General features: G+C 39.6%; 1 protein-coding gene across 5 annotated transcripts in view; it reads left to right on the top strand.

Annotated features, from left to right (window-relative positions):
- Positions 1-19,212, top strand: part of ARIH2 (ariadne RBR E3 ubiquitin protein ligase 2) — a 35,278-nt gene extending 16,066 nt beyond the window's left edge. For all 5 annotated transcript variants that reach the window (XM_058169868.1, XM_058169869.1, XM_058169870.1 and 2 more), the window contains 12 exons: positions 1,654-1,717; positions 3,887-4,034; positions 4,499-4,620; positions 6,191-6,300; positions 7,351-7,468; positions 10,310-10,360; positions 10,473-10,494; positions 10,715-10,866; positions 12,754-12,897; positions 13,588-13,656; positions 14,355-14,438; positions 16,643-19,212. In XM_058169868.1, coding sequence (XP_058025851.1) covers positions 1,654-1,717; positions 3,887-4,034; positions 4,499-4,620; positions 6,191-6,300; positions 7,351-7,468; positions 10,310-10,360; positions 10,473-10,494; positions 10,715-10,866; positions 12,754-12,897; positions 13,588-13,656; positions 14,355-14,438; positions 16,643-16,714 — 1,156 coding nt within the window. In that variant the 3' untranslated portion in view covers positions 16,715-19,212. The remainder of the gene's footprint in view (positions 1-1,653; positions 1,718-3,886; positions 4,035-4,498; positions 4,621-6,190; positions 6,301-7,350; positions 7,469-10,309; positions 10,361-10,472; positions 10,495-10,714; positions 10,867-12,753; positions 12,898-13,587; positions 13,657-14,354; positions 14,439-16,642) is intronic.
- The last annotated feature ends 5,178 nt before the right edge of the window (positions 19,213-24,390 follow it).

Raw genomic sequence — 24,390 nt, 5'->3', positions numbered from 1 at the left:
GTCAGTAAGCAAGGACTATCTCTACTGTCTTTATAGCTAAAGAGCATTAAAGTCATCGGACCCTATATTTATTTTATTTATTTATTTTGTCACACAGTAAATATAAGCATAAGCATGAAATAACTATACAATATAAAAGCATATGTATAAGTATGTAATGACTATATTAATTGGATATAACAAAAGGAAACAATAGGACAGGAACGGTAGGCACGCTTGTGCTCTTATGCACGCCCCTTGCAGACCTCTTAGAAATGGGGTGAGGTCAATAGTAGACAGTTTTTGGTTGAAGCTTTGGGGATTTTGGGAAGAGACCACAGAGTCAGGTAGTTTATTCCAAGCATTAACAACTCTGTTACTGAAGTCATATTTTCTGCAATCAAGATTGAAGCGGTTAACATTAAGCTTAAATCTATTGTGTGCTCGTGTATTGTTGCAATTGAAGCTGAAGTAGTCTTCGACAGGAAGGACATTGTAACAGATGATTATATGGGTTAAACTCAGGTCGTGTCGAAGGCGGCGTATATGGTGGGGGAATGTAACATCTCTGGCTATACATTCCACCATCCTGAGGTTTTGAAGTGAAGCTTTCTCTTCATCAGCCATCAGAATTGGGTAGCAAATCACACAGTTGAATTTTGTAGCAAGCTGGGTTTGAGAATAGTATTGGTACTCATTTAAGATTGGAATTAGAAACTGAGCATTGGAAAATATTTAGAATGGCATAAACTCAAAAAATGTGCCTGTGTATACATACCTCTCCCTGACTCACAACTCTCCGGTAGCAGAACTGTTGTTTTTGCTATGCCCCTGTCTTCTGTACCCATTTTTGGAGTGTAACCGTAAAACACTGAATATGATCTCAGCTGAAAAGATTACCACCTTTGTTGCACAGCATTTTGCTTGATAATTCTTCACCACCTCTTAAAATACCTTTACTATTTGAACTTGTGTTTAAGATTTCCAATTTCATGTGATTCTTCAGCTGGTCTCATTTTTGGAAATGTCCAATCCATGGATTAGTGATCTTCTTTTAAATTGATGTAATATATGCTGTGACAGTACCTTAGAAGCAAACCCCAAACTTGCAGTTGGAAATAGAATGCAGAGGCCACATTTCTGTTCTATGCTTCAGATGAAAGCAAGCAACACAGTCCTGCTCTTATTTATGCTATTTTTCCATAGGTTTCCAAGTTAGGTTCAAGACATACATCTCCATATAGTTTAGACCCACTTATTTAAATGAATGATTGCCCCTATATGGTATATTCCAAAAGCTACAATTTCGAATTTTGGAATTTCTTTCTCCAGAGTTCAACATGCTTCTCTGACTAAATTTAACAGTAACCCGGAAATGTATTTGTTCAGTTGAAACTTTCTTCTATTTTAGTTTCTGTAATGTTTATCAATAGCATGTTATCCAATGCCTATATTTTTATGTGTTTTTTAAAATTTACTAGTATAATTGCTTTATGATATTGGTTATTTTGCATTAGATTTTATTAGTAGTAATATTTTTGTTAACCTCCATGGGCTGGTTTTGTCAGAAAAAGTTGATTATTTATTGATTTAAGATTATGACCTGATGAATTCATTAATTTCACAGGTGTGGCCCTATGTCTGTCTAAAGTTTAATTTTTTTCTGGCTCTCAGGCACACATCTAATTCAGTTCAATTGCTAGTGGAAGCAAGAGTTCAACCTGCCTCATTCAAACACGTGAGTAAATAGATTTTCTAAGGTACTTGGTATTAAAAACTTAGTATTTATAAGCCGCCAAGAGTCACTTTGGTTAGTGAAGTAGGTAGCATGTACATTTATTAAATAAATATTTTGAATACATGTAATTCAAACATGCTAAGCAGATATTCTTTATTCCAAATAAGATTGATTACAATCTTATTTGAGCAGATACTTTCTCCTCAAAGCATTTTTGTATTTCCATTGTATTCTAAATAGAATTGTGTAATTTAAAAGGTTGTTTTCAAAGTTTTTGAAATAGAAAAACATAATTGCCATGGTAATAATATGCCAGTATTACAAAGTAATAGTGATTCATCTCATTAAATGGAGATCTTGCTTATTATGATTGGAATTATTGCTTTTGATAGAGATGTGAATTTGTGTAGGTGTCACTATTGATTGTAAATCAGCTCCTTACCATTGTATCTATTATATACTGTATACAGGTCAGGTCATTGTTTAATGACCACTCATTCAGCAACCGTTCAAACTTACAATGGTGCAGAATGAGCAATAGTTATGGATTGTCCTTAAAGTTCTTTATCACAGCCTCCTCAACTTGTAAGTACGATGTAGCAGCAAGCCATGGTCATGTGATCACAATTTCATATGTTCCCTGCCTCTCACAAGCAAAGTCAATGGGGAAACTGGCAAGAAGTCAGTTGAGGTTCCCAGCAGTCATTTGAAGTTCTTGCTGGGACTGCCTGAACCTCCATCGCTTAGTGGTATGGTCACGTGATGTTGTGTTTTAGAACCATGGTGCATGGTGACAGCAGTCCCAAGGACTACCTGTATTATGGAAGCAAGTCATATACAAAATATAGCCGCACCTCTCATTGTATATAATAATTTGCTGGGGTTTGATTAACACAGTTCCTAGAAGAAGGAGAGGCAACCTTCAGGCGGCATGTGACCGCCCACTCAGCACCCTGAGTTGCACTGTTAGAATTTAATGGCAAAATGGCCAACTTTTGGTGATGTCATATTTGTTTAATATTGAAAACTAAGATTGGGATGCAAAAGAGAATGTGAGTTTCTGGAAGTGAGACTACCTTTATTTCTATCCTTACCCACCCACCCACCCACCAACCCTGAACTAATTAACTAAATAATGAAATTTTGGGTCATTCTCAGGATTTGAGGATGTTTTAAGGGTATAAATTGAAGTGGTTTATAGGTCATCTGTTCCCATCCCCATAATTTCAGCTCTGAAAAAGACACGTGGGAGAAAAAAGAATGCCATCCCTTGCATACGATGTTACTAACTGGAGGGCCTCCTGCTTTTCTTTGGAAAGTTGGAAGCCCCCAACCCCTCAAACATTGTTTCTCTTGTCTTGTAAAACTCCTTTAGCATAGTACAGCTTTATGTACTATGTGTCAGCGTTCCAGAAAACCCTCCTTGCAGAAAAGACTCCGAGGCAAACATCTTTCAAAGTTCTTTTACTAGCAGAGGTAATCTAGCACAGTTGGTGGAAATCCGAATCTGGGGATCCGGATTCCTCCCTCAGTAATACAAACCCCAAAATCTCCACCCTCATGACCCCTCTGCCACTCCAATCTTCAACCGTCCCATCTCAAGACATCACTCCAGCCACTCCTTCTCCAGATGCGAGCTCAGCCTGACCTTGACTGGCAGGAAGAATGTTGTTATGTCTAATAATCCCTTGTACTACCACTACCCCCCTACTTTCCCACACAGGAGAAAGCCTTCGGCCTAGTATGGCTTCCAAAGCTAATACAATGCTTTGTTTTATGTGAGCAATATATTTACAGGTAATATTTGTAAAGTTAATGGAAGTGTCATTAACTTTATCTCGATTTGGCAAAGTTGTGAAGCTTGCCTTCCTGGTCTATATATGTTGCAGTTTCTTCTTCAGTGAGAGTTGCCCAGTTTGAAATTAAGCTGATGAGAGGAGTAGCTACTTTAATGTCCTTTGTGTAGTTATTATGGTATGCACATAACACAAGGAAGGAACTGCTTATTCTTGACCATAAATCAGAACTGAATTTGAAATATTGCGATAGGTCACAGCTTTTCTAACCAATATGTTGACATTTAAAGACATTTACTTTATTTAAACAGGACATTATAATTCCACTTCTTTACCAATAATTTCAGTCTTTTTCTGTCTCTCTCTCAAACAGGCCGTGGTACATTCCTCCCAGCACTGTGCAGTTTGTATGCAGTTGGTTCGAAAGGAAAACCTATTATCTCTAGCCTGTCAGCATCAGTTTTGCCGCAGCTGTTGGGAGCAGCATTGTACCGTACTTGTCAAAGATGGAGTGGGAGTTGGTAAGCGCAAAGCAATGGGTCATTTGGCTCTTTTGTGGTACACCAGTATCTCTAAGTACTGCTTTCTGCTGCTGGTAAATCTTCTCACAATCTTAGAAATGGAGCAGTTCAAGGGGAATGTCTTGCATTCTTTTTAAGTCTTCTTTGAATAGCAGCAGATCTTATCTTGGGTTGTGGGATTGACAACAGCTGTCTCTTGGCCCTTTGGATTATCTCCCAGAAATTTATATCCTACCTTCTTTGAATGGGCTGTTCCCACTGAATTCTTTTTCAGCTGTCTCTGATCAAGAGGGATAATGTTTTCCATTGCTGAACACTACTGACAAATAGTCTTTTCAGAGCCAGCTTTCTAGAAATTCTGTGAAGTTGGATAGTATTTGAAGATTTTTTAAAAATGGCCTCTGGTGTCATTCAGGTCTCTGTTTTTGACAATAGCCATTTTGGCTTTTTTGGTTTTTTACTAGGTGTCTCCTGCATGGCTCAGGATTGTTTGCTTCGGACCCCAGAAGATTTTGTATTTCCACTGCTACCTAGTGAGGAGCTGAAAGATAAATACAGACGCTACCTCTTCAGGGACTACATTGAGGTATCATTTGTCATTTCATGTTCAACGCTGTCAGTTTTATGCATTAAGAAAATAACCCCAGATCAATTTCTCTGAATTTCTCTGTAAGCTGTGTACCTGTAAGCTTAAGACGGCATCATGCACTTCCTTAAAAAGTTTCATTTGCTTTTAGAGAATTCAGTTCTGTTTGAAGGGCTTTAATTCTGGCATTGGGAATTGGAAGCCTGCTTTGCGATAGCTTTGCTTTTCTCTCAACCAGTGGCTCCAGTCGGGGAAAGGGTAGGGAATAGAAGTCTTCTTCTGTCGTCATCCCCCAACTGGAGCCACTGGTTGAGAGAAAAGCTAAGGGGGAGTGAGTAGTCTTTGGGAGAGAGACTTAGGAGGAAACCTGGTACTGGGTTTTATCGTATTGTATATACCTGTTGTAAATAACTTCACTTATAGTTTTTTAAAAAGGCATAAAACCTGAGCTGTCTTGTTTTCTGTGTCAGTGGTCATCCTTGCAAACCAAAATACACCTCCAATTCTGAAACGGTCTCAATCACACGGTAACATACTGCAATGCATTCTACATGGGGCTGCCTTTAAAGACTGCTCAAAGCTACGGGTAGTTCCAGAGTATATCAGCCTTATATGTTGACTGTCACCTGCTGGCTGGGAGCATGTTACACCTTTCGTCAGGCCTGTGCCATGGCTACCAGTTGGCTTCTGGAGACATGCCAGTTTTGACTTTAAAGCCCTGTACAGGTAATTCTCGATTGAGCCCAAAATTTATGTTGCTAAGTGAAACGTTTCTTAAGTGAGTTTGCCCCATTTTATGACTTACCTTGGCACAGTTGTTAAGCGAATCACTGCATTTGTTAGGTTAGTAACACGGTTGTTAAGTGAATCTGGCTTCCCCATCGACTTTGCTCGTCAGAAGATCGCAAAAGGGGATCACATGATCCCAGGGCACATCAACAGTCATAAATATGAACCGCTTGCCAAGCGTCTCAGTTTTGATCATGTGACCAGGAGGGTGCTGCAAGGGTCGTAAGTGTGAAAAATGGTCATAAGTCACTTTTTTCAGTGCCGTTGCGACTTTGAACGGTCACTAAATGAACTGTTGTAAGTCGAGGACTACCTGTAGTTTTTAGTCGTAAGGCTGCTTGCTGTAATCTGAATTAGCTTGAGCTGTTAGCTCATTCCAGAGAAAACTCTTCCTGATTCCCCGCTTTGGGAGGCCCCTCTTTTTGGTGGCAGCACCAGTTCTGCGGAAGAGTCTCTCTCTCTCTCTCTCTCTCTCTCTCTCTCTCTCTCTCTCTCTCTCTCTCTCTCTCTCTCTCTCTCTCTCTCCCTCCCTCTCTCTCTCTCTCTCTCTCTCTCTCTTTTTCTCTCAATAGAGAGCAGAGTAGTCTACTCCCATGTTTTCCTTATATTTATTTCAAAAATATCTTTCCTGGGAAGGCTTCCTTAAACGTTTTCCCAGCGGAAAAAAACAATTGGTCCTCCAAAAATAAAATCCACCTCACTTAAAACCATATGCAGTTTTGTTTTGATGGAGTTCTCTAAAACAATTTTTAAAGCGGACTTAACAACGTTTGTCCCACAGAGCCATTTCCAGCTGCAGCTCTGTCCTGGCGCTGACTGTCCTATGGTCATACAAGTACAGGAGCCCAAAGCCCGCCGAGTGCAGTGCAATCGCTGCAATGAAGTTTTCTGGTAAGAAAGGGATGGACACAAATGATACAGATGGGAAGAATAGAAAATATCTGCTTGAAATGAGGAACAGCCTGAACAAATGCAGCAGTGACAGAAGTGACTGTCAAACTGTTGAATTTGGCATCCAGCTCCTTGGGTAGAGATAGGTTTGAGAGTCTAATGGGGCTTGAAGAAGCAGGCAAATGATTAACTGTTTTGAAGATTAAACTGTGAATAGGTGAATTGCTGTTACAATTCACAGAGTTGTAATATTTACTACAGAGTTGTGAGAACAAATGGGCAACAAGAACTAATAAACCTCTGAGTAATTTTACAAGGAATGAGCAGCGGTTATGCAAATCAACTCCATTCTGCAAATGCCAGCATCTAGAATCAAAGAGATTGAATGTGATGGGGAAAGGGTGGTTAAAGTAGCATTTGGTAGTTGTAAATATGATTTGGAGAGATATATGTAGCCTATGGATTGTATAACCGCCTTTAGATGATCCCACTATTTCACTGCCGTTTCTAAAAGCTAGAGGTATATATGGTCTATACAAAAAAAGTGGAAACTGTTCCATGCTAATTTAAACACCAGCATCTGTAGAGGGTTTGTACTATTTTGGCTTTTTTCCAAGTAAAATAAAAAGATGTAAGGAGTTATCAGTGTGGTATAGCATTTAAGATGCTGCACTAGGAGTGGGGAAAGCCATATTCTAATCCTTTCTTAGACATAGAAGCTAGTCAGGTGACTTTCAGCCAATCAAAAATATCTTATCTACCAGCCCACTCAAGATCAGGGTGATAGATTACTGTCCATGACCTTCAGTGAAGAAGCTGCACTGGATTTATTTGTGTTCATACTGTGATAATATTCCTCAGGATAGTTTACTCTACTTTCTACTGCCAAATTTTGCTATTGTGTGGGATACATACAACTCCACTCAATTTTTATGCAGAAGTATTAGGAATGCAAGCTTTGCGTATGGGTGCCGTTGTCGTTTTCAAATATTATTGGCTTACAAGTAATAGATTTTCTTTAAACTGAACATAAATTTCTTTTTGCTTAAGTTTCAAATGTCGGCAGATGTACCACGCTCCTACAGATTGTGCTACCATCCGAAAATGGCTCACTAAGTGTGCAGATGACTCTGAAACAGCTAACTACATCAGTGCTCACACTAAAGATGTAAGTGTGTTGGGGAGGGGACACTTTTAAGTATTTGTAGTTTGAAACAAATCTCTGTTTGGTTATTAACGGAGACGTCGGTCATTGAATTATATGTCCTATATCTGAAGTCTTTATTTTATTTAATTATTTATTGAATTTATATTGCCACCTATCCACTCGTGGCGACTCAAGGCGGCTTACAGAATATTAAACTACATTTAAAACAATAAAACTAATAAAGAGTATCAAATAAATTAATATAGTCTAATATAATAAAATCGCCCCCACCCACCGTCCCAGCGACGGCAGATCACACGAGCCATTTAATGGGCTCCATCCCGCTCTGGGTTCCCCAGGCCCACTGGCAGACCCAGGCCTTCAGCGCCTTCCGGAAGAGTATTAGAGTGCGGGCCATTTTAATCTCTGGGGGAATGAAGTTCGAGAGAGAGGGAGCCACTACAGAGAAGTCCCTTCTTCTGGATCCCACCAAGTGTATCTCCCTCGGGGATGGGATCCACAACATTCCCTGCCTCCCCGCTCTGATGGGTAGATGTGACTGGCAAGAGACAGTCCCTCAGATAATTTGGTCCCAAGCCATGAAGGGCTTTAAAGGTGATAACCAGCACCTTGAATTGCACCTGGAAGCAAGTGCAGCTCCTGCACTTGCAGCTCCTGTAGGAGAGGTAATACATGTGCACACCGGGGGCTGCACAAAACCATGTGGGCCACTGCATTTTGTACCAACTGGAGCTTCTGGATGCTCTTCAACGGCAGCCCCATGTAGACCTCATTGCAATAGTCAAGACGGGAAATGACTAGGGCATGAGTCACTGTGAGTAGGGATTGTTGGTCCAGGAAAGGGTATAACTGGTGCACAACCCGCAGAAGATCCCTCCTTGCGTGCCCTTTTTCCGCACTTATCTTGCCATTTGCCACTTATCTCCCAAATAAACAAAAGCCAAAATGGAAAGAGGGTGAAGAGGAAAAAAAAGATATTGTGAGTTCCAACGAGAAGCAATGTGGGATGGACTCAATTACAACAGTGATAAGTACACGTTGGAAGACCTGATACACCAGCTTGTGGAAAATGCTGTGCTGTTGCTAATAGTCAACACTGACATGATGGCATATAATCAAGTTGCTTGATTATACATTTGCTCATAAAGTTTATTTAAAAAAAATTATTTTTTTATTTATTAAATTTTTATACCGCCCTTCTCCCAAAGGACTCAGGGATAAAACACAATATATATACAATTAAAACCAGAATTTAAAACAAAGCAAATTACAAATAAGGCCGACAATTAAAATTTAAATTTAAAATTTAAAAATTCAAAACCCTAAAACAATAAAAAACCCAATTTAAAATAGTAAAGCTATTATGCCAGTCCCACTTGAATAAATAAGTGTGTTTTTAGCTCACGGCGAAAGGTCCGAAGATCAGGCACTTGGCGTAAGCCAGGGGGAAGTTCGTTCCAGAGCGTCGGTGCTCCAACAGAGAAGGCCCTGCTCCTGGGGGCCGCCAGCCGACACTGTTTGGCGGATGGCACCCTGAGGAGACCCTCTCTGTGAGAGCGTACGGGTCGGTGGGAGGCATAGGGTAACAGCAGGCGGTCTCGTAAGTACCCGGGTCCTAAGCCATGGAGCGCTTTAAAGGTGGTAACCAAAATCTTGAAGCGCACCCGAAAGACCACAGGAAGCCAGTGCAGACTACGCAGCAGTGATGTTACGTGGGAGCCACGAGTGGCTCCCGTTACTACTCGCACAGCCGCGAGTAGTATTGCATCTCCCAAAAGAAAAGATTAGATCATATGTTTTTCCCCTTCCAAGGTAATAAGAGAATTGCTATCCTGAGCAGAAAAGTAAGATTAGAGGAATCATCTTTAGACACTGGGTCAAACTCAATTGTGTCACATGACATATCGTGACATTTTTTTGCCTATGTGGCCCGGAGGCCGCCATTTTGACACCACTGATATAAGATGATCTAAAAGAATGAGAAACTAGAAGACCCATTTTTATGGAGAGGGAAGACTGAACATTACATTAAAAAAAACCTAAAAGGATTTGGATTTTAATATTAATATTAATAAACAGCAAGTCAACTGAAAGAAGAACATTGCAAAAGTATTGGATGGGTTGGGATAGGGATGGATTACAAAATACAAAGAGAAACACAAGACTCCCCCCCCCCATCTGTTAAAATGCCTGGTTCAAAATCCTGCATCTTCCAAGTGAAAAGTTTCCGTTCTTTATTAAAATAGGGCCCTGAAATTATATATATTTTATTAAGGAGAGATAATTGAAAGAATTTAAAAGAAAGCCCCTAGCTGAATCATAGATCACGTTTTCTGTGTGGAAGAAGGCCCAGATTCAGTGTTAGCACTTCGAGGTGGTGCTAGGAAAGGCTCCTGTTTGAAAGCCATTACCATTTCACATAGCTTGATAGATTAGTGGTTTGCTTTACAAGGCAAATTTCTGTGTTCCTATGAAGAGAAGAATGAAAACTCCACAATTACAGAAAGCAAATGGAGGCCAAATGAAGTGGAAACCTGGAAGGCATGGATGGGTTGGGATAGGGATGGATTACAAAATACAAAGAGAAACACAAGACTCCCCCCCCCCCCATCTGTTAAAATGCCTGGTTCAAAATCCTGCATCTTCCAAGTGAAAAGTTTCCGTTCTTTATTAAAATAGGGCCCTGAAATTATATATATTTTATTAAGGAGAGATAATCGAAAGAATTTAAAAGAAAGCCCCTAGCTGAATCATAGATCACGTTTTCTGTGTGGAAGAAGGCCCAGAAGTATGGGGGAAACTTTTGTTATGTTTCATGTTACTTTCTTGTTTTCTTCTCAGTGTCCCAAGTGCAATATCTGTATTGAAAAGAATGGTGGCTGCAATCACATGGTGAGCAGTTTCTAAATAAGCTTAAGAATTACCTTAAATTTCTTATCTGATTTTTAGATGAAAACTTTGTGGTTTGTTAATTTCTTTTTTTCTCTCTCTCTGTTTCCTCCAGCAATGTTCCAAATGCAAGCACGGTAAGTGGGTAACAGCTGCCTTTTTGAACTGGGAAAACATTTTCCTGTTCTTTACTTTAAATATTATCCTGCTGATCCATTAAAGCATTTGTGGCCCTTTGATTACTGTTCTAAGGGACTCGGTTCAGTAGCCTGCTCAGCACAGCCCTTAGACTGCTCTAGGTTTCCGTAAGATGGATGTTTTTCTATTAACTAGTTTTTGCCTTCTTGTCTCTTGCAGACTTTTGCTGGATGTGTCTAGGGGACTGGAAGACTCATGGCAGCGAATACTATGAATGCAGTCGGTACAAAGAGAATCCTGATATTGTAAATCAGAGTCAGCAAGCACAGGCCAGGGAGGCCCTCAAGAAGTACTTGTTCTATTTTGAGAGGGTAGGAAATGTCTTCTTAGCCAAAGCTAACTATAAACTTTTCAGGGCATCCTGCCTTGTGCAGAGGCACAAGGATTAATGTCAACAGGTCTTTGTAATAAACATTACATTCTGGGATAACAGGATGACCACAAAACATAATTCTGTTTATTTTTCAAGACATAAATGTCTTCCTAGATAATTCTTGTAACTGAAGTTTTTTCTTTCAGGGGTCCAGCAGAAATAGTGCTTACACTTTTGAAATTGGATTGCTTCTTTTCAAATGTGGCCTCCCATAAAAGTACATTTGCTATCTGACAGATTTGCCCCAGATATGCTTAAACCATTTTCTGTATCTATTATATGTGGAACCAATTTTAAAATGGTGAATTTCTAGTTTCTGCTCTTAGAAATAAGATATATGGATGAAATTCAGTGCTGTGTGAGTTGAATGTCACTATTTTTTTCTATTATGGAGTAATTGCTCCCAATTACTCCAAAAAATTGGGGGAGGGGGCAACCTCTCTGAAGGAGCTTCTGAGGAGAGAGAGAAATTTCAAGAGCCTATTGGATAATTTCTCACCTTGTTCTGTCAATAGAAATAGCCTTAACAGTACCCACCCACCCCAATCAATCTGTTCCTTCTGGTTCCTTCTTAGCTTTTTTACTGGTCTTTTCAATGGAGTTTAAATATAGTTTATCCCTATGTACCTATTAATGGCTGATTTGTCTGAATGCCAAGCATCCAGGAATTCCCTAATGACCAAAGAATATCCTTTTCAGCATTCCACGCTCAGATAAGCGGGGATTAATACCAGACAAACAGTTAAGCAATTACCCTAATCAAGGAACTACCAATGAGAGAACCACACCCTTACCAAAACTGGCAGAGCAAGATAGTGTATGTAAACAAGGAACAAACTCCACATTCAGTGATGATATTACCTAGTTGGGTCAAGCAAACAGCCAAGCTCAGAGGGCACTAAGGACAATTACGTAGCTAACCAGATATTCCAGATGTAGTTAAACGATATTTGAGATAATCTTTTAAAGATGACAATGCTATTACAAAATAGCATTCAATATATTGCACAACTATTTATTTTAATCAAATTTACTAGCTGTCTGTGGGCAGCACACAAAACTGGGAAATCCATAAAACAGATAAAACTTTAAACCAAGCAGACAGCCAAGACTAAATCTTACATACAACACAGAACAGCCCCTTCCCTTACCCGAATACAGTCGTACATTAATATATCAATCCCAGGCCTAGGACCAAAGCCAGGTTTTTAAGAACTTTCCAGAACTGTAGGGGAAAGGGCACCACTCCGTCAATTTGAGGACTTTCACATTCCTCAGCTACTATCTGTGTTCAGTAATTATGCCAGGACAGGTATGTAGCTTGAGGTTTGCAGGTGTGGATGGGAAGATGAATGTCACATCAGAGGATCTGGAGCAGTGAAAGAAGGAACTGGAATATTGGAGGAGAGCTGCCATTTATAGCTATGTGCTTCCTGACTGGGTTGACCTTTGCTTTCCAGCTCTGTAATTGAACTAGCCCAGGGGTCTGCAAACTTTGGCTCTTTTGGGAGTTGAAGTCCACAAGTCTTAAAAGAGCCAAGTTTGCAAACCCCAATGAACTAGCCAATTATACCACATACCAAGTGGGAATGCTAGGATAAATAAATGGACTTGCCTTTTTTTAGAGCCCACTGACAAAAAACAGCTTGCTTTTAGAAGGTGATTGGTATGCTTCCCCCACCCCCACTCCCAGCATAACACATATTTTTGACATTAGAAGTGCTTAGTATGGGAAAGTATCCTTTTCTGCTGGATCCCAGTTAGGTTTTTTTGCTTGCTTTTCCAATAAACGTGTTCATTTTTAATCCTTTTCTCCATTGTGAAGTGGGAAAACCACAACAAGAGTTTACAGTTGGAGGCGCAGACGTACCAGAGAATTCAAGAAAAAATCCAAGAAAGAGTCATGAACAACTTGGGAACGTGGATCGATTGGCAGTATTTACAGAATGCAGCAAAACTCCTAGCCAAGGTGACCGTCTGTAAATAAGCTTTGTCAAAATACCGGAGGGCGGCGGTGGTGGTGGCAGGTTAGGGTATGTTGCTGGGTTCATGGGTTATTTAGCTATGGAACACTAACTCTGATTGTAAACGGCAACTAGATGCAATGGATGTTATCAAAGGAGTTACTATGTGTTGTTCAGTACTCTGATCCGAACTTACAGCTGAAAACTAGATTAAGTTCACCTGGCATTGGTTGAGATGTAGGAGCACATTTTGTGCTTCCTTTTGAAGTTCTTGATGCTGCTACTACTACCACCACCACCACCACAAACCCGGGAAAAGAGGACCTCTGGTGTCTCCTGCTTTCACAAATATAGCTTACTTATGAGTGGCTCAAGGTTGACTCAGCCTTCCATCCTTCCAAGTTCGCTAAAATCAGAACCCAGATTGTTGTTGGAAGCAATAGGCTGACTCTGTAAACCACTGTAAAGAGGGCTGTATATAAGTCTAAGTGCTATTGCTGTTACTGCAACTTCATATTGTGCCCTGTGTATTACAGTATCGTAGATAGATGCAACTGCTAACGGGCTGCTTTTTCATATTGTAATACATATATGGACTGCTGCCCCTGAAATTTGGAGAAGAGCAGCAGATAGCTGTGTTGGCCTAGCTCACGAGTACAACTTGCTAATCTTACTTCCTTTTTTAAAAATTGCAGTGTCGTTATACACTACAGTACACCTATCCATATGCCTACTACATGGAATCTGGTCCGAGGAAGAAATTGGTAAGACCATGTGGTTCTGTGTATTGAATGATAACGAAGTTGGGACTTATACGAATCCATATCTAAAAATTGCTTAAAACCACATAGTAGCTTCCATTTACTGAAGCTGAGCCTTTGGATTCTTTGGAGGTGATGGGAGGGGAGGCCCTTGGAAGCCACAGATAAGGTATTCCAAACTTGGAAAGGGAAGAAAGAATACCGTTCTAATAAATTAAGGGATTTTGGTTTTGCTCTTGGGATATCTGTGTGTATGCCTTAAAAAGCATGTTAATGGGGAAATGACCTGTCATAAGTATGATGAGTATTGAAGAAAATGTTAAATACTAGTCACTAGCACATCCTAACTACTAGTTTTCAACCAGGCTTTCAGTAACTGAAAGTTCTTATAAGCCTTAATGAATATTATTACTATAAATATGGTATAGGTAGGAGAATAAAGAACAAACATCCCCAAGTCTAATCAATTACAAACAAGGATTGGTCCATCCTTAATTTCATGTTCTTTTATGTTGCTCCAGCTGTTTGCACTCATTGAATTGGCTGCCGGGTTTCCTTAATTTGAAATGCTTCTGCTATAGATGCAAATAGTGGTACCAATGTATTATTAATCTGTGCAGCAAATTTGGCTGAAAGATAGAAAGAGTTTTTCCTATATCAGTCCTGTGGGTTTTTTTCATAATGTTTTGTTTGATTTTCAGTTTGAATACCAACAGGCTCAACTTGAAGCAGAGATTGAAAATCTCTCATGGAAAGTGGAAAGAGCAGACAGTTACGATAGAGGAGTGAGTAATAAACTAAGTTCAACCCCTTTTCTCAGTCGTGAACTCATTTTTTACTCAGAAGTCTGAGGAGAAATTGGTTTCAATAATAAAGGATGAGAAACTACTACTGCTATTTTTGTTTTTTAAAATAATTTTTATTAGAAATTTAGAGTATATAGATACAGACTACAAAAGATAAAAAAAGAAAAAATAGATACACCTTCCAGCATACCTACACCTTTCACAATTTATCACCATCTCTTAAAATACAAGAAATAAATTCTTCACCCCATAAGTCACCTCATTCTCTATACGCATATCTATAAAATCTCATCTTTCATCCTTATCAGCAAAGGCCTGTTAAGAGTTACCAGAAATAATCATATATTTGTTATAAAATTAATCTAATAAACTCACTCAGTTTCCTTCCTTTATATTTGTATCTATTTAACTCTTCTTAAATCCCCAAATCTCATCAATCCCAGAAAGTCCCTAATTAAATAAAGAAATAGTAACATAACCCTTTTGAAGTTAATCAAGTACATTTAGAATATAGGAAATAATTTTATATAACCCATTACCATTAAAAAAAAAACTAGACCTCTTCATAATTAAAAAAAAAAAAGAATATTACCAGAAATGGAACTCTTTACCCCTAGAACAAAATCCTTAAAATATCACCTTCCAGACCTAGTGCAAAGAAATGGTAAATATGGTAACCAAGGTTTTGGTGAGTGACTTTCACTAAGACAGTATTATTCCTGTTGTTGGGGCATTGCGCTGATTGCAGAGGGCATCTAGATCCAATTCAAAATGTGGTTTTTGATCATTAAAGTCCTTGGTTATAGAGCACTTTAGGGTCTGTCTTTTCCACATAGAATTTGCCAGATTGTATATGCGTGCATAGAGAAGATGCTAAGGATATCACCCCTACAGGAATTCAGAAAGGCATGGGCATTGCTTCACATGAGCTGCTTTCTTCCATGAAAACACCTTGCTTTCTGAGAGTGGCCCAGTAATTTCCTTTCTAGCTTTCCGTAAGACAGTTTTCTTTGAGCATTTAGGATCCAGAAGGATGGCTGTACAAGGCAATGTTATTATTTGGGCTGTTTTACATTTTATGCAGTCGTTTAAGCAAACCCATCTTCCCCAATAGAGTGTTTTTTTGCCAGAAATCGGCAGAAAAGCTCACAAATTGCAATCACATGATCATAAGATGCTGCAACCGATTGTAAATGTGTTCCAGTTGCCAGGTACCTGAATTGTGATCACATGACTGCATGGATAGTATAGTGCAGCATTCATTAAGTGTCGGTCTAGAGAGTAAGTCACTCTTTCTGAGACCACTCTAATTTTGAACTTTTGTTAAACACACGGTCGTTAGCCAAGGAATACCAGTGTATATATTGCTATGAGGAATATGATGCCAGCTCATGAAGTATGTGCTTGTTAGCAATATCTTTTAATGGCTTTCCATGTCAAGGGAAGTGAAGGGATCTGTAACCCACTGGCAATTTTTTTGGTAGCAACCACCATATTACAAAATAGCTTCCCTCCATGCATTTAGGCTGATACCCATATTATTTTTTTTTTGCCATACTGGAAATTAATGAAATTAAACTCCAGACAGAGCTGTTTCAGAGGCTCTTATTTGGATAGTGAGTGCTTGCTATTGTTTGATGATAGTTTTTCATGTTTTTATACGTTATGGTGAAAACTGCTGGGAGTTACCTTCTGTTTCAATTAGAGAGTATGTTTTTGTTTCCTCTTTCTAGAGCTCCTTTTAGCGTTGATCAATTTTCTCCCAGCCAGTAGAAACAAAAACAATAGCACTTAGTCTTCTCACCGTTCCTATCACCCATCTCCTCCCACTTATGACGGCATGACTGTAACTTTGTTGCTTGTATCCTTACTATTTATATTGATACTAATTGTTTCCTGATTGCTTATTTGTACCCTATGACTATCATTAAGTGTTGTACCTTATGATTCTTGACAAGTGTATCTTGTCTTTTTATGTACACTGAGACCATATGCACCAAGACAAATTCCATGTGTGTCCAATCACACTTGGCCAATAAAGAATTCTATTCTATTCTATAAAGAATTCTATTCTATTATACTTATATACCACTTCCCAGTGCTTTACAGCCCTTCTCTAAGCGGCTTACAGGGTCAGGGTTTACAGAAATAACTCCTTCCTTATTCCTTTTATTCCCACCCAGGATTTGGAGAATCAGATGCACATTGCTGAGCAGAGGAGGCGGACTCTGCTGAAAGATTTCCATGACACATAAGACCGCAGGAGCTACCAGGGCACAGAGCTGAGAGCAAAGTAGCAAGATGGCGGTGCGAGCAACGAGGGAAGCGATCAGAGGAACTGGCCACCGCCTTTCCATAAAACAGGGCTGAGGACATCACTGCACCTTCCCCTTGCAAACCAGACATGAGCTAGCACCACCGCTTGGTCTTCTATTTTTCTTCTGTTTTCTGCTTTTTCATTTTTGGCAGGTAGAGGTTGAAATTCAGTTGGCATTTTTTCCTGGGACATGTTATTCCCCAGTTCTTGGATTGTTTTAGAGGGGAGTTTTATTTCCCCCGCCCCTTCCTGAGTGGCTGTTAATAGTATTAGGTCATTATAAACTTCTGTAATTTTTCGACAGTTGTACAGTGATACAACAGTGGTTGATACAAAGTGAACTCTAGAATAACACAGACCCCTTTTTAAAAATAAATTGGGACTGGAGAGTGTTTCTTCCCCCCCCCCCCTCAATAAGCAGTTTGTAAACTTAATGGCTTACTTCTCTTTCCCCATCCCCAAACTCACTTTGCCATGAAGGTTATGAAATAGTCCAGCTGTTGGTTTGTTTTCCCCTTTTCTGGGCACTTTCTTGCTTGCTTGTCCTGGGAGTGCATAAGATGAACAGGGCCTGAGCCAAGCAGAATCAGCAGTTGCCAAAGGACAAGCTAATTGTTGAAAGGTGGTTCTTCTTCTTTGGCCGGGCTGGAGTAATAGGGCAAAGCTCAAGGCAGCATGGGACAGTTCTAGTCCCATCAACATGAAGTTGAACTCCTGCATGGATTTATTGCTTTGTTTTGTTTCCCTGGACTGCTACCTACTGCCAGATTTAAAATACTTGGAGGAGTTCAGGGAGCATAACCTTGCTTCTTGGCAGCATAAGAGTGAACATTAGTTTTGTTTAGGGCAGTAGACATAGCCATGTTTGGGCCATAACTTGCATATCTGTGCAGCTCAGTCCTGCGCAATCTGATTCTTTAGGTGGCTATAAGGTGATGCATCGGAGTTTATATCTACTACCATAACAAAATCAGACTTTCCTACTATACTGAGGAAAAGTTAAATTCATTGTTAAAATAAAAACAAAAACGACACACACCAGCATACATCAGATCCTGCTAAATAGCCACCACTGTTTTCGAAACTGTTCTGCTGCTAGCTGAAAAGTAACCAGCAAAAAACATTGGGAAGAGTCCATAATTACTGTTAAGATTTCATAGGTGGCTGCTTACTGGCAGAGGTTTGTTAACTTTTGAAATGGGTTTAATGTCAACAGTTCACATTAGAGGCCAGCTTTTAAAATGTATAAAAATAGCTATATAAAATACACACTTGGTTCTGCTAATAATCTGTCTAGAAATGGAAGATGGAGCTGCTGTTTCCTGAAGCTGCTCCAATTGATGTCTTGAAACAAGAATTTCCTTGCATCCATGTTTACAAGAGCATGTTGCACTGAGATTTTCTATGTGCATTGCTTGTAACCTTTGGGATTGGGATTAGAAAGCTTTACAAGTATCATTATTTTCTGTTTATGACACCTGTTTCACTTTTGGTGAAAAGTTATTTTATTAGCATTTCAGATTTTGTCCTAGCTTTTGGAGGTCATCAACCAAGCCATCATCTTCCATTCAGCTGCTCCTGCCACTACTACCTCAGGCACTCCAAGGAAAATGATAAGCTTGTTTCCTAGATCCTAAATCCTAATATGGGTTCTCTGTTCCCAGCTAACCTCAGATTAAACCAGTGGGTGGAAGAAGTAAAAAGCTTGTTGGGGACGCAGAGAGAAAGTGATCTTTATCCAGATTCACTTTTGCTCTTTCCCTTTGCCCATTCCACTGGACCCTGGTAGCATATGTGGTATGATGACCTCAGCAGGTTTGCTCTTTTAAACCATATCTTTGTCAAAAACAGAGATCATGCTTGTTTTTCTGGCTTAAATGTTTTAATTTCTCTGCATGAAAACCACTGCTGGGCTTTGAAACTTAGAAGCAGGCAAAACCTTTTATCAAATGCAAAATGTTCAGTGTGTATGTCAGACACTTGCTTACTACGATATCTGTTTGCGTTAATTCTGTTCAGCGTTAGCACAAAATTATTGGCATCTTGATAGGGAAAAACTGCTGGCTTCCTAACTTCCTCAGTAATGCTGTCCTGATCTTGCTTGCTTGCTTACACAAAGTTCAGATTTTGAGGGAGGTGAGCGTCTTTTTCTCTTGAAACTTTAAAGTTCAGACTGAGCTGTTTCTGCTCATGAAATTAACTAAGATAAAGCATACATGTTTCTTGTTCAGAATTATCCAATGCAAAAGAGCGGTGCTACTTGCTGTAGCTGGCAAATACCTGTGATTGGTTGAATTTACAGTAGCACAATCGCGACTTGCGCAGGGGTGAAATCCACTTACCTTCCCTACCGGTTCGGAAGTGCACACACTGCACATCACGTGCGCGCTTGGACTCTCTGCGCATGCGCAAACCCTTCTACGCATGCACAGAGGGTAAAAACAGACCCCTTTTTAAAATAAATTGGGACTGAGAGTGTTTCTTCCCCTCAATAAGCAGTTTGTAAACTTAATGGCTTACTTCTCTTTCCCCATCCCCAAACTCACTTTGCCATGAAGGTTATGAAATAGTCCAGCTGTTGGTTTGTTTTCCCTTTTCTGGGCACTTTCTTGCTTGCTTGTCCTGGGAGTGCATAAGATGAACAGGGCCTGAGCCAAGCAGAATCAGCAGTTGCCAAAGGACAAGCTAATTGTTGAAAGGTGGTTCTTCTTCTTTGGCCGGGCTGGAGTAATAGGGCAAAGCTCAAGGCAGCATGGGAGAGTTCTAGTCCCATCAACATGAAGTTGAACTCCTGCATGGATTTATTGCTTTGTTTTGTTTCCCTGGACTGCTACCTACTGCCAGATTTAAAATACTTGGAGGAGTTCAGGGAGCATAACCTTGCTTCTTGGCAGTATAAGAGTGAACATTAGTTTTGTTTAGGGCAGTAGACACAGCCATGTTTGGGCCATAACTTGCATATCTGTGCAGCTCAGTCCTGCGCAATCTGATTCTTTAGATGGCTATAAGGTGATACATCGGAGTTTATCTCTACTACCATAACAAAATCAGACTTTCCTACTATACTGAGGAAAAGTTAAATTCATTGTTAAAATAAAAACAAAAACTACACACACCAGCATACATCAGATCCTGCTAAATAGCCACCACTGTTTTCGAAACTGTTCTGCTGCTAGCTGAAAAGTAACCAGCAAAAAACATTGGGAAGAGTCCATAATTACTGTTAAGATTTCATAGGTGGCTGCTTACTGGCAGAGGTTTGTTAACTTTTGAAATGGGTTTAATGTCAACAGTTCACATTAGAGGCCAGCTTTTAAAATGTATAAAAATAGCTATATAAAATACACACTTGGTTCTGCTAATAATCTGTCTAGAAATGGAAGATGGAGCTGCTGTTTCCTGAAGCTGCTCCAATCGATGTCTTGAAACAAGAATTTCCTTGCATCCATGTTTACAAGAGCATGTTGCACTGAGATTTTCTATGTGCATTGCTTGTAACCTTTGGGATTGGGATTAGAAAGCTTTACAAGTATCATTATTTTCTGTTTATGACACCTGTTTCACTTTTGGTGAAAAGTTATTTTATTAGCATTTCAGATTTTGTCCTAGCTTTTGGAGGTCATCAACCAAGCCATCATCTTCCATTCAGCTGCTGCTGCTGCCACTACTACCTCAGGCACTCCAAGGAAAATGATAAGCTTGTTTCCTAGATCCTAAATCCTAATATGGGTTCTCTGTTCCCAGCTAACCTCAGATTAAACCAGTGGGTGGAAGAAGTAAAAAGCTTGTTGGGGACGCAGAGAGAAAGTGATCTTTATCCAGATTCACTTTTGCTCTTTCCCTTTGCCCATTCCACTGGACCCTGGTAGCATATGTGGTATGATGACCTCAGCAGGTTTGCTCTTTTAAACCATATCTTTGTCAAAAACAGAGATCATGCTTGTTTTTCTGGCTTAAATGTTTTAATTTCTCTGCATGAAAACCACTGCTGGGCTTTGAAACTTAGAAGCAGGCAAAACCTTTTATCAAATGCAAAATGTTCAGTGTGTATGTCAGACACTTGCTTACTACGATATCTGTTTGCGTTAATTCTGTTCAGCGTTAGCACAAAATTATTGGCATCTTGATAGGGAAAAACTGCTGGCTTCCTAACTTCCTCAGTAATGCTGTCCTGATCTTGCTTGCTTGCTTACACAAAGTTCAGATTTTGAGGGAGGTGAGCATCTTTTTCTCTTGAAACTTTAAAGTTCAGACTGAGCTGTTTCTGCTCATGAAATTAACTAAGATAAAGCATACATGTTTCTTGTTCAGAATTATCCAATGCAAAAGAGCGGTGCTACTTGCTGTAGCTGGAAATACCTGTGATTGGTTGAATTTACAGTAGCACAATCGCGACTTGCGCAGGGGTGAAATCCACTTACCTTCCCTACCGGTTCGGAAGTGCACACACTGCACATCACGTGCGCGCTTGGACTCTCTGCGCATGCGCAAACCCTTCTACGCATGCACAGAGGGTAAAAAACAGGTTACTTCCTGGTTAAAACCAGTAAATAATGACCGGATGGGTGGATGGAGCCTCATGCTGCCGCTGCTACTGGTTCTCCGAACCACCCACCGCCATCGCTACCTGTACAGCCGAACCAGTAGCATTTCATCCCTGGACTTGTGGCAAAATGTTCTCTGTCTGCAAAGTTTGGCATATTGTTCAGATGCTTAGATCCAATCTCACCTGGTGTACTAAGATGTAGTATACAATTGTCACATCACATAATATAACATATTGAAGACAGGCTTCTGCTTGCCCAGGAGAATATTCTCACCTTTTGGTCTCTGTGCCAGCCTTCTGTGCCCTCCAAGGTTTGGGGAGAAATGGCTGCACAGAGAGGAGGAGCTGATGGGTGACAAATACAATTAGTTGTTACCACACAGCTATTCCTAAGTTTGGAATCAATAGATTCATCCCAGAGTTTAAAGATCCCTACCTCTTTTTCTTATCTTCCCTGTTCTAGAACAGCACAATGATTGGGTGCTATCTAAAAGTTTTTATCATTGGTAGAAAACAGTCCTTCCTCTAGATAAATATTCTCTTCACTGTAGCATTTTTTAAAGTGATCCTACCAAAAAAAAAAACAACCCTTGTTAGAAAAATTCACTTTGTGATGGAACGGACTGTAACTAAAGGGCATCTAAGCCAATGGGAAGGCACTATATTTCCCTCTCAGCAGGTTAACATCCTATACTAGGAGTTTTGGTCTTCCTCTTGTTCTATCAGGCTTAGCTAAGCCAACCTGGCAGCTATTTTCATCCTTCCTTCTGCATGTTGAGATTGTTGGCTTGGCTTATCCTTGATCACAATGTTTATTTCACTTAGTTTGGTTTACGTTTTAAAATTCCCTCTCACAACTTGCCTTCCTCCTTTCTAAAGAGAGGTAGAGAAAGCTAAGGCAAATAGCCACCTCCTGATGGTAAACACTGAAGCACGTAGGTAGTATCCAATTCTCCTGTCCAGTAGAATTCTGTACATGTCAAAAGCTTTCATACAGACAGCAGTAGCGGCTGTGCAGATAAGGGAGAGATTCTGTAACGTTTTATGCTTGTACTCTTCCAGCATTCATTCTGTAGCAGTGAAATCACAAATTTTCCTTTTAACACCTAACGCCACGCTAGTGTTACAGAAAGAACTGAAGACTTTTTGTTACTGTACTGTCTTGATCCATTTAAACTCGTGTTTCTGTTTTTTCAAAATTCAACTTCACTTTAGTAACTTTTTGTAAAAACAAAACGAAACAAACTTCTTATGTGCTTGCTCAAGTCTGGACTGTTTCAAATTTTCAGGTAGTAGCTTCTGCTATGGAAGCTTTTTTTTTATTACGCAGAGTGCTACATTATCATGGCTGCCTTTGCTGTGTCCCTCACTGAGATTTGGGGGAAAGCAATCTCAAGAAACTGCCAACACTTTTCCGGCATTAGGAGGGGAAGAGGGCAGAGAAGAAAGAGCCCTTTAAATTTTCCCCTCCTGAAATTGTTTTATTTGAAATAAATTGTGAATTTCTAATTTTAATTAAGTGTTCTGTGGTGTTTACTCTGGCTATGTTTTCATATTTATGTGATGTCCATGTTTGGGGGAAAAAAAGACATTAATAGAGCAGGAAAAAGAATTAGGCAATAAAAATGTTCAAGTAGGTTGAATATTTTCCCTATGAGAACAGGCTGAAAAGTTTTGAGATTTCTTAGGTGGAGAAAAAAAAAGACAAGTTTTTATTTCCCTTATTATTCAGTCAAGTATTTTTATTAGTTTATTAAAATACAAAATACAGGAATAAAAGAATATGAAAATAGTGGAGAAAGGAAGAAAAAAGCAAAGAAGAAAAAGTGTAGGATAGAAGGGAAAAGAAAAAGCAGCATTGATATCTGACTCTTTTGCAGGTAAATAACATAGAACCTCAACTTTTTACTTTTACATAATATATACTAGTCATTTCTATAACAACAATCCTATCTAATCAGCAAAACCCAAAATCAAATTTTCATTTTTTTCCCACCTCAAGCACTAAGTCCAAAAACAGTTTCTAAGTAGAAATAAAATCAATTGTATCCCTTTTATCAAACAGTCAATTTAGTCATCTCTGCTAACTCTACCTTTTCCATTCATCCACTGAGGGAAGTTGTTCTTCTCCTATCAGAACATTAGAATTGAGGATCATCTGATGGAACTCAGGAGATTTGGAACAGATGAAATTAGATTATTTCTTCACATACCATGCCAAACTTTAGAATTCGTTGCCATGAGATATGGAGATTGACTAGTGTAGATAGTTTTAAAGTGAGTTGGATAAATTTATAGAGGACAGGTCTATCCAGGGCTATTGGTCTTAATATTCCGTTACTACTTCGTTGCAGGCAGCTTGCCTCCAAACAAAAGTTGCAGGACCCTGACCTTGGGGGTAAAGTATGTCTTTAGCTTGTTTGCAAGCACTCCAAGAGTGTCTGTTGGCAATCAAATGTTGCATAAAGATTTTTTTTCCTGCACTGCAGCCTTAAGCTGCTTATCTTCCATGTATAAGCTGGAGATGAAGTCAGCTTAAAGTGCTTTCTGGGTTCAGTCTCTTCTGCTTTAGCCATGGAGATGGACTGATGTTTTGGTCAGATCCATTTATTATATTCTCTGGTGTACTCCCTTTTTCCACCTTTCCTACCCAGACTTGGAAAGCAAGTATCAATTGCTTTCCTTTTATGACTATGACTTTTGAAAGCTTAGGGTTTCTGCCAATAACACTTTTTGTATTAGCCCCTCAGTTGATTTTACATCAGTGAGGCTGTGAAAGAAAGGAGGATGCAGTGTTCATATTCTCACATTGGCTAAGAGGGCAAAGTAGCAGAACTGCCAACTTCATTTGGTTTAAGAAAGGCCTATCACTATTTCATTACCAAATTGGTTTAAAAAGGAGGGCAGATTTTCACCAGTTGAATTTACTTAAAAATTGGAGAGGGAGAGACATTCCTGCCATAATACACTTTGGCCAATTGGAGCAGTGGGAAGGGAGCCACCCACAGCCAAATGAAGCACAGGTGAATTGGATAGCATCCCTTGTACTGGTAAGAAAGTAGATCAAC

Source organism: Ahaetulla prasina, chromosome 2 (genome assembly GCF_028640845.1).
Source record: "Ahaetulla prasina isolate Xishuangbanna chromosome 2, ASM2864084v1, whole genome shotgun sequence".
NCBI lineage: Eukaryota > Metazoa > Chordata > Lepidosauria > Squamata > Colubridae > Ahaetulla > Ahaetulla prasina.
Note: the sequence above shows the minus strand (reverse complement) of the source record. Positions and strands in the feature narration are given on the sequence as shown.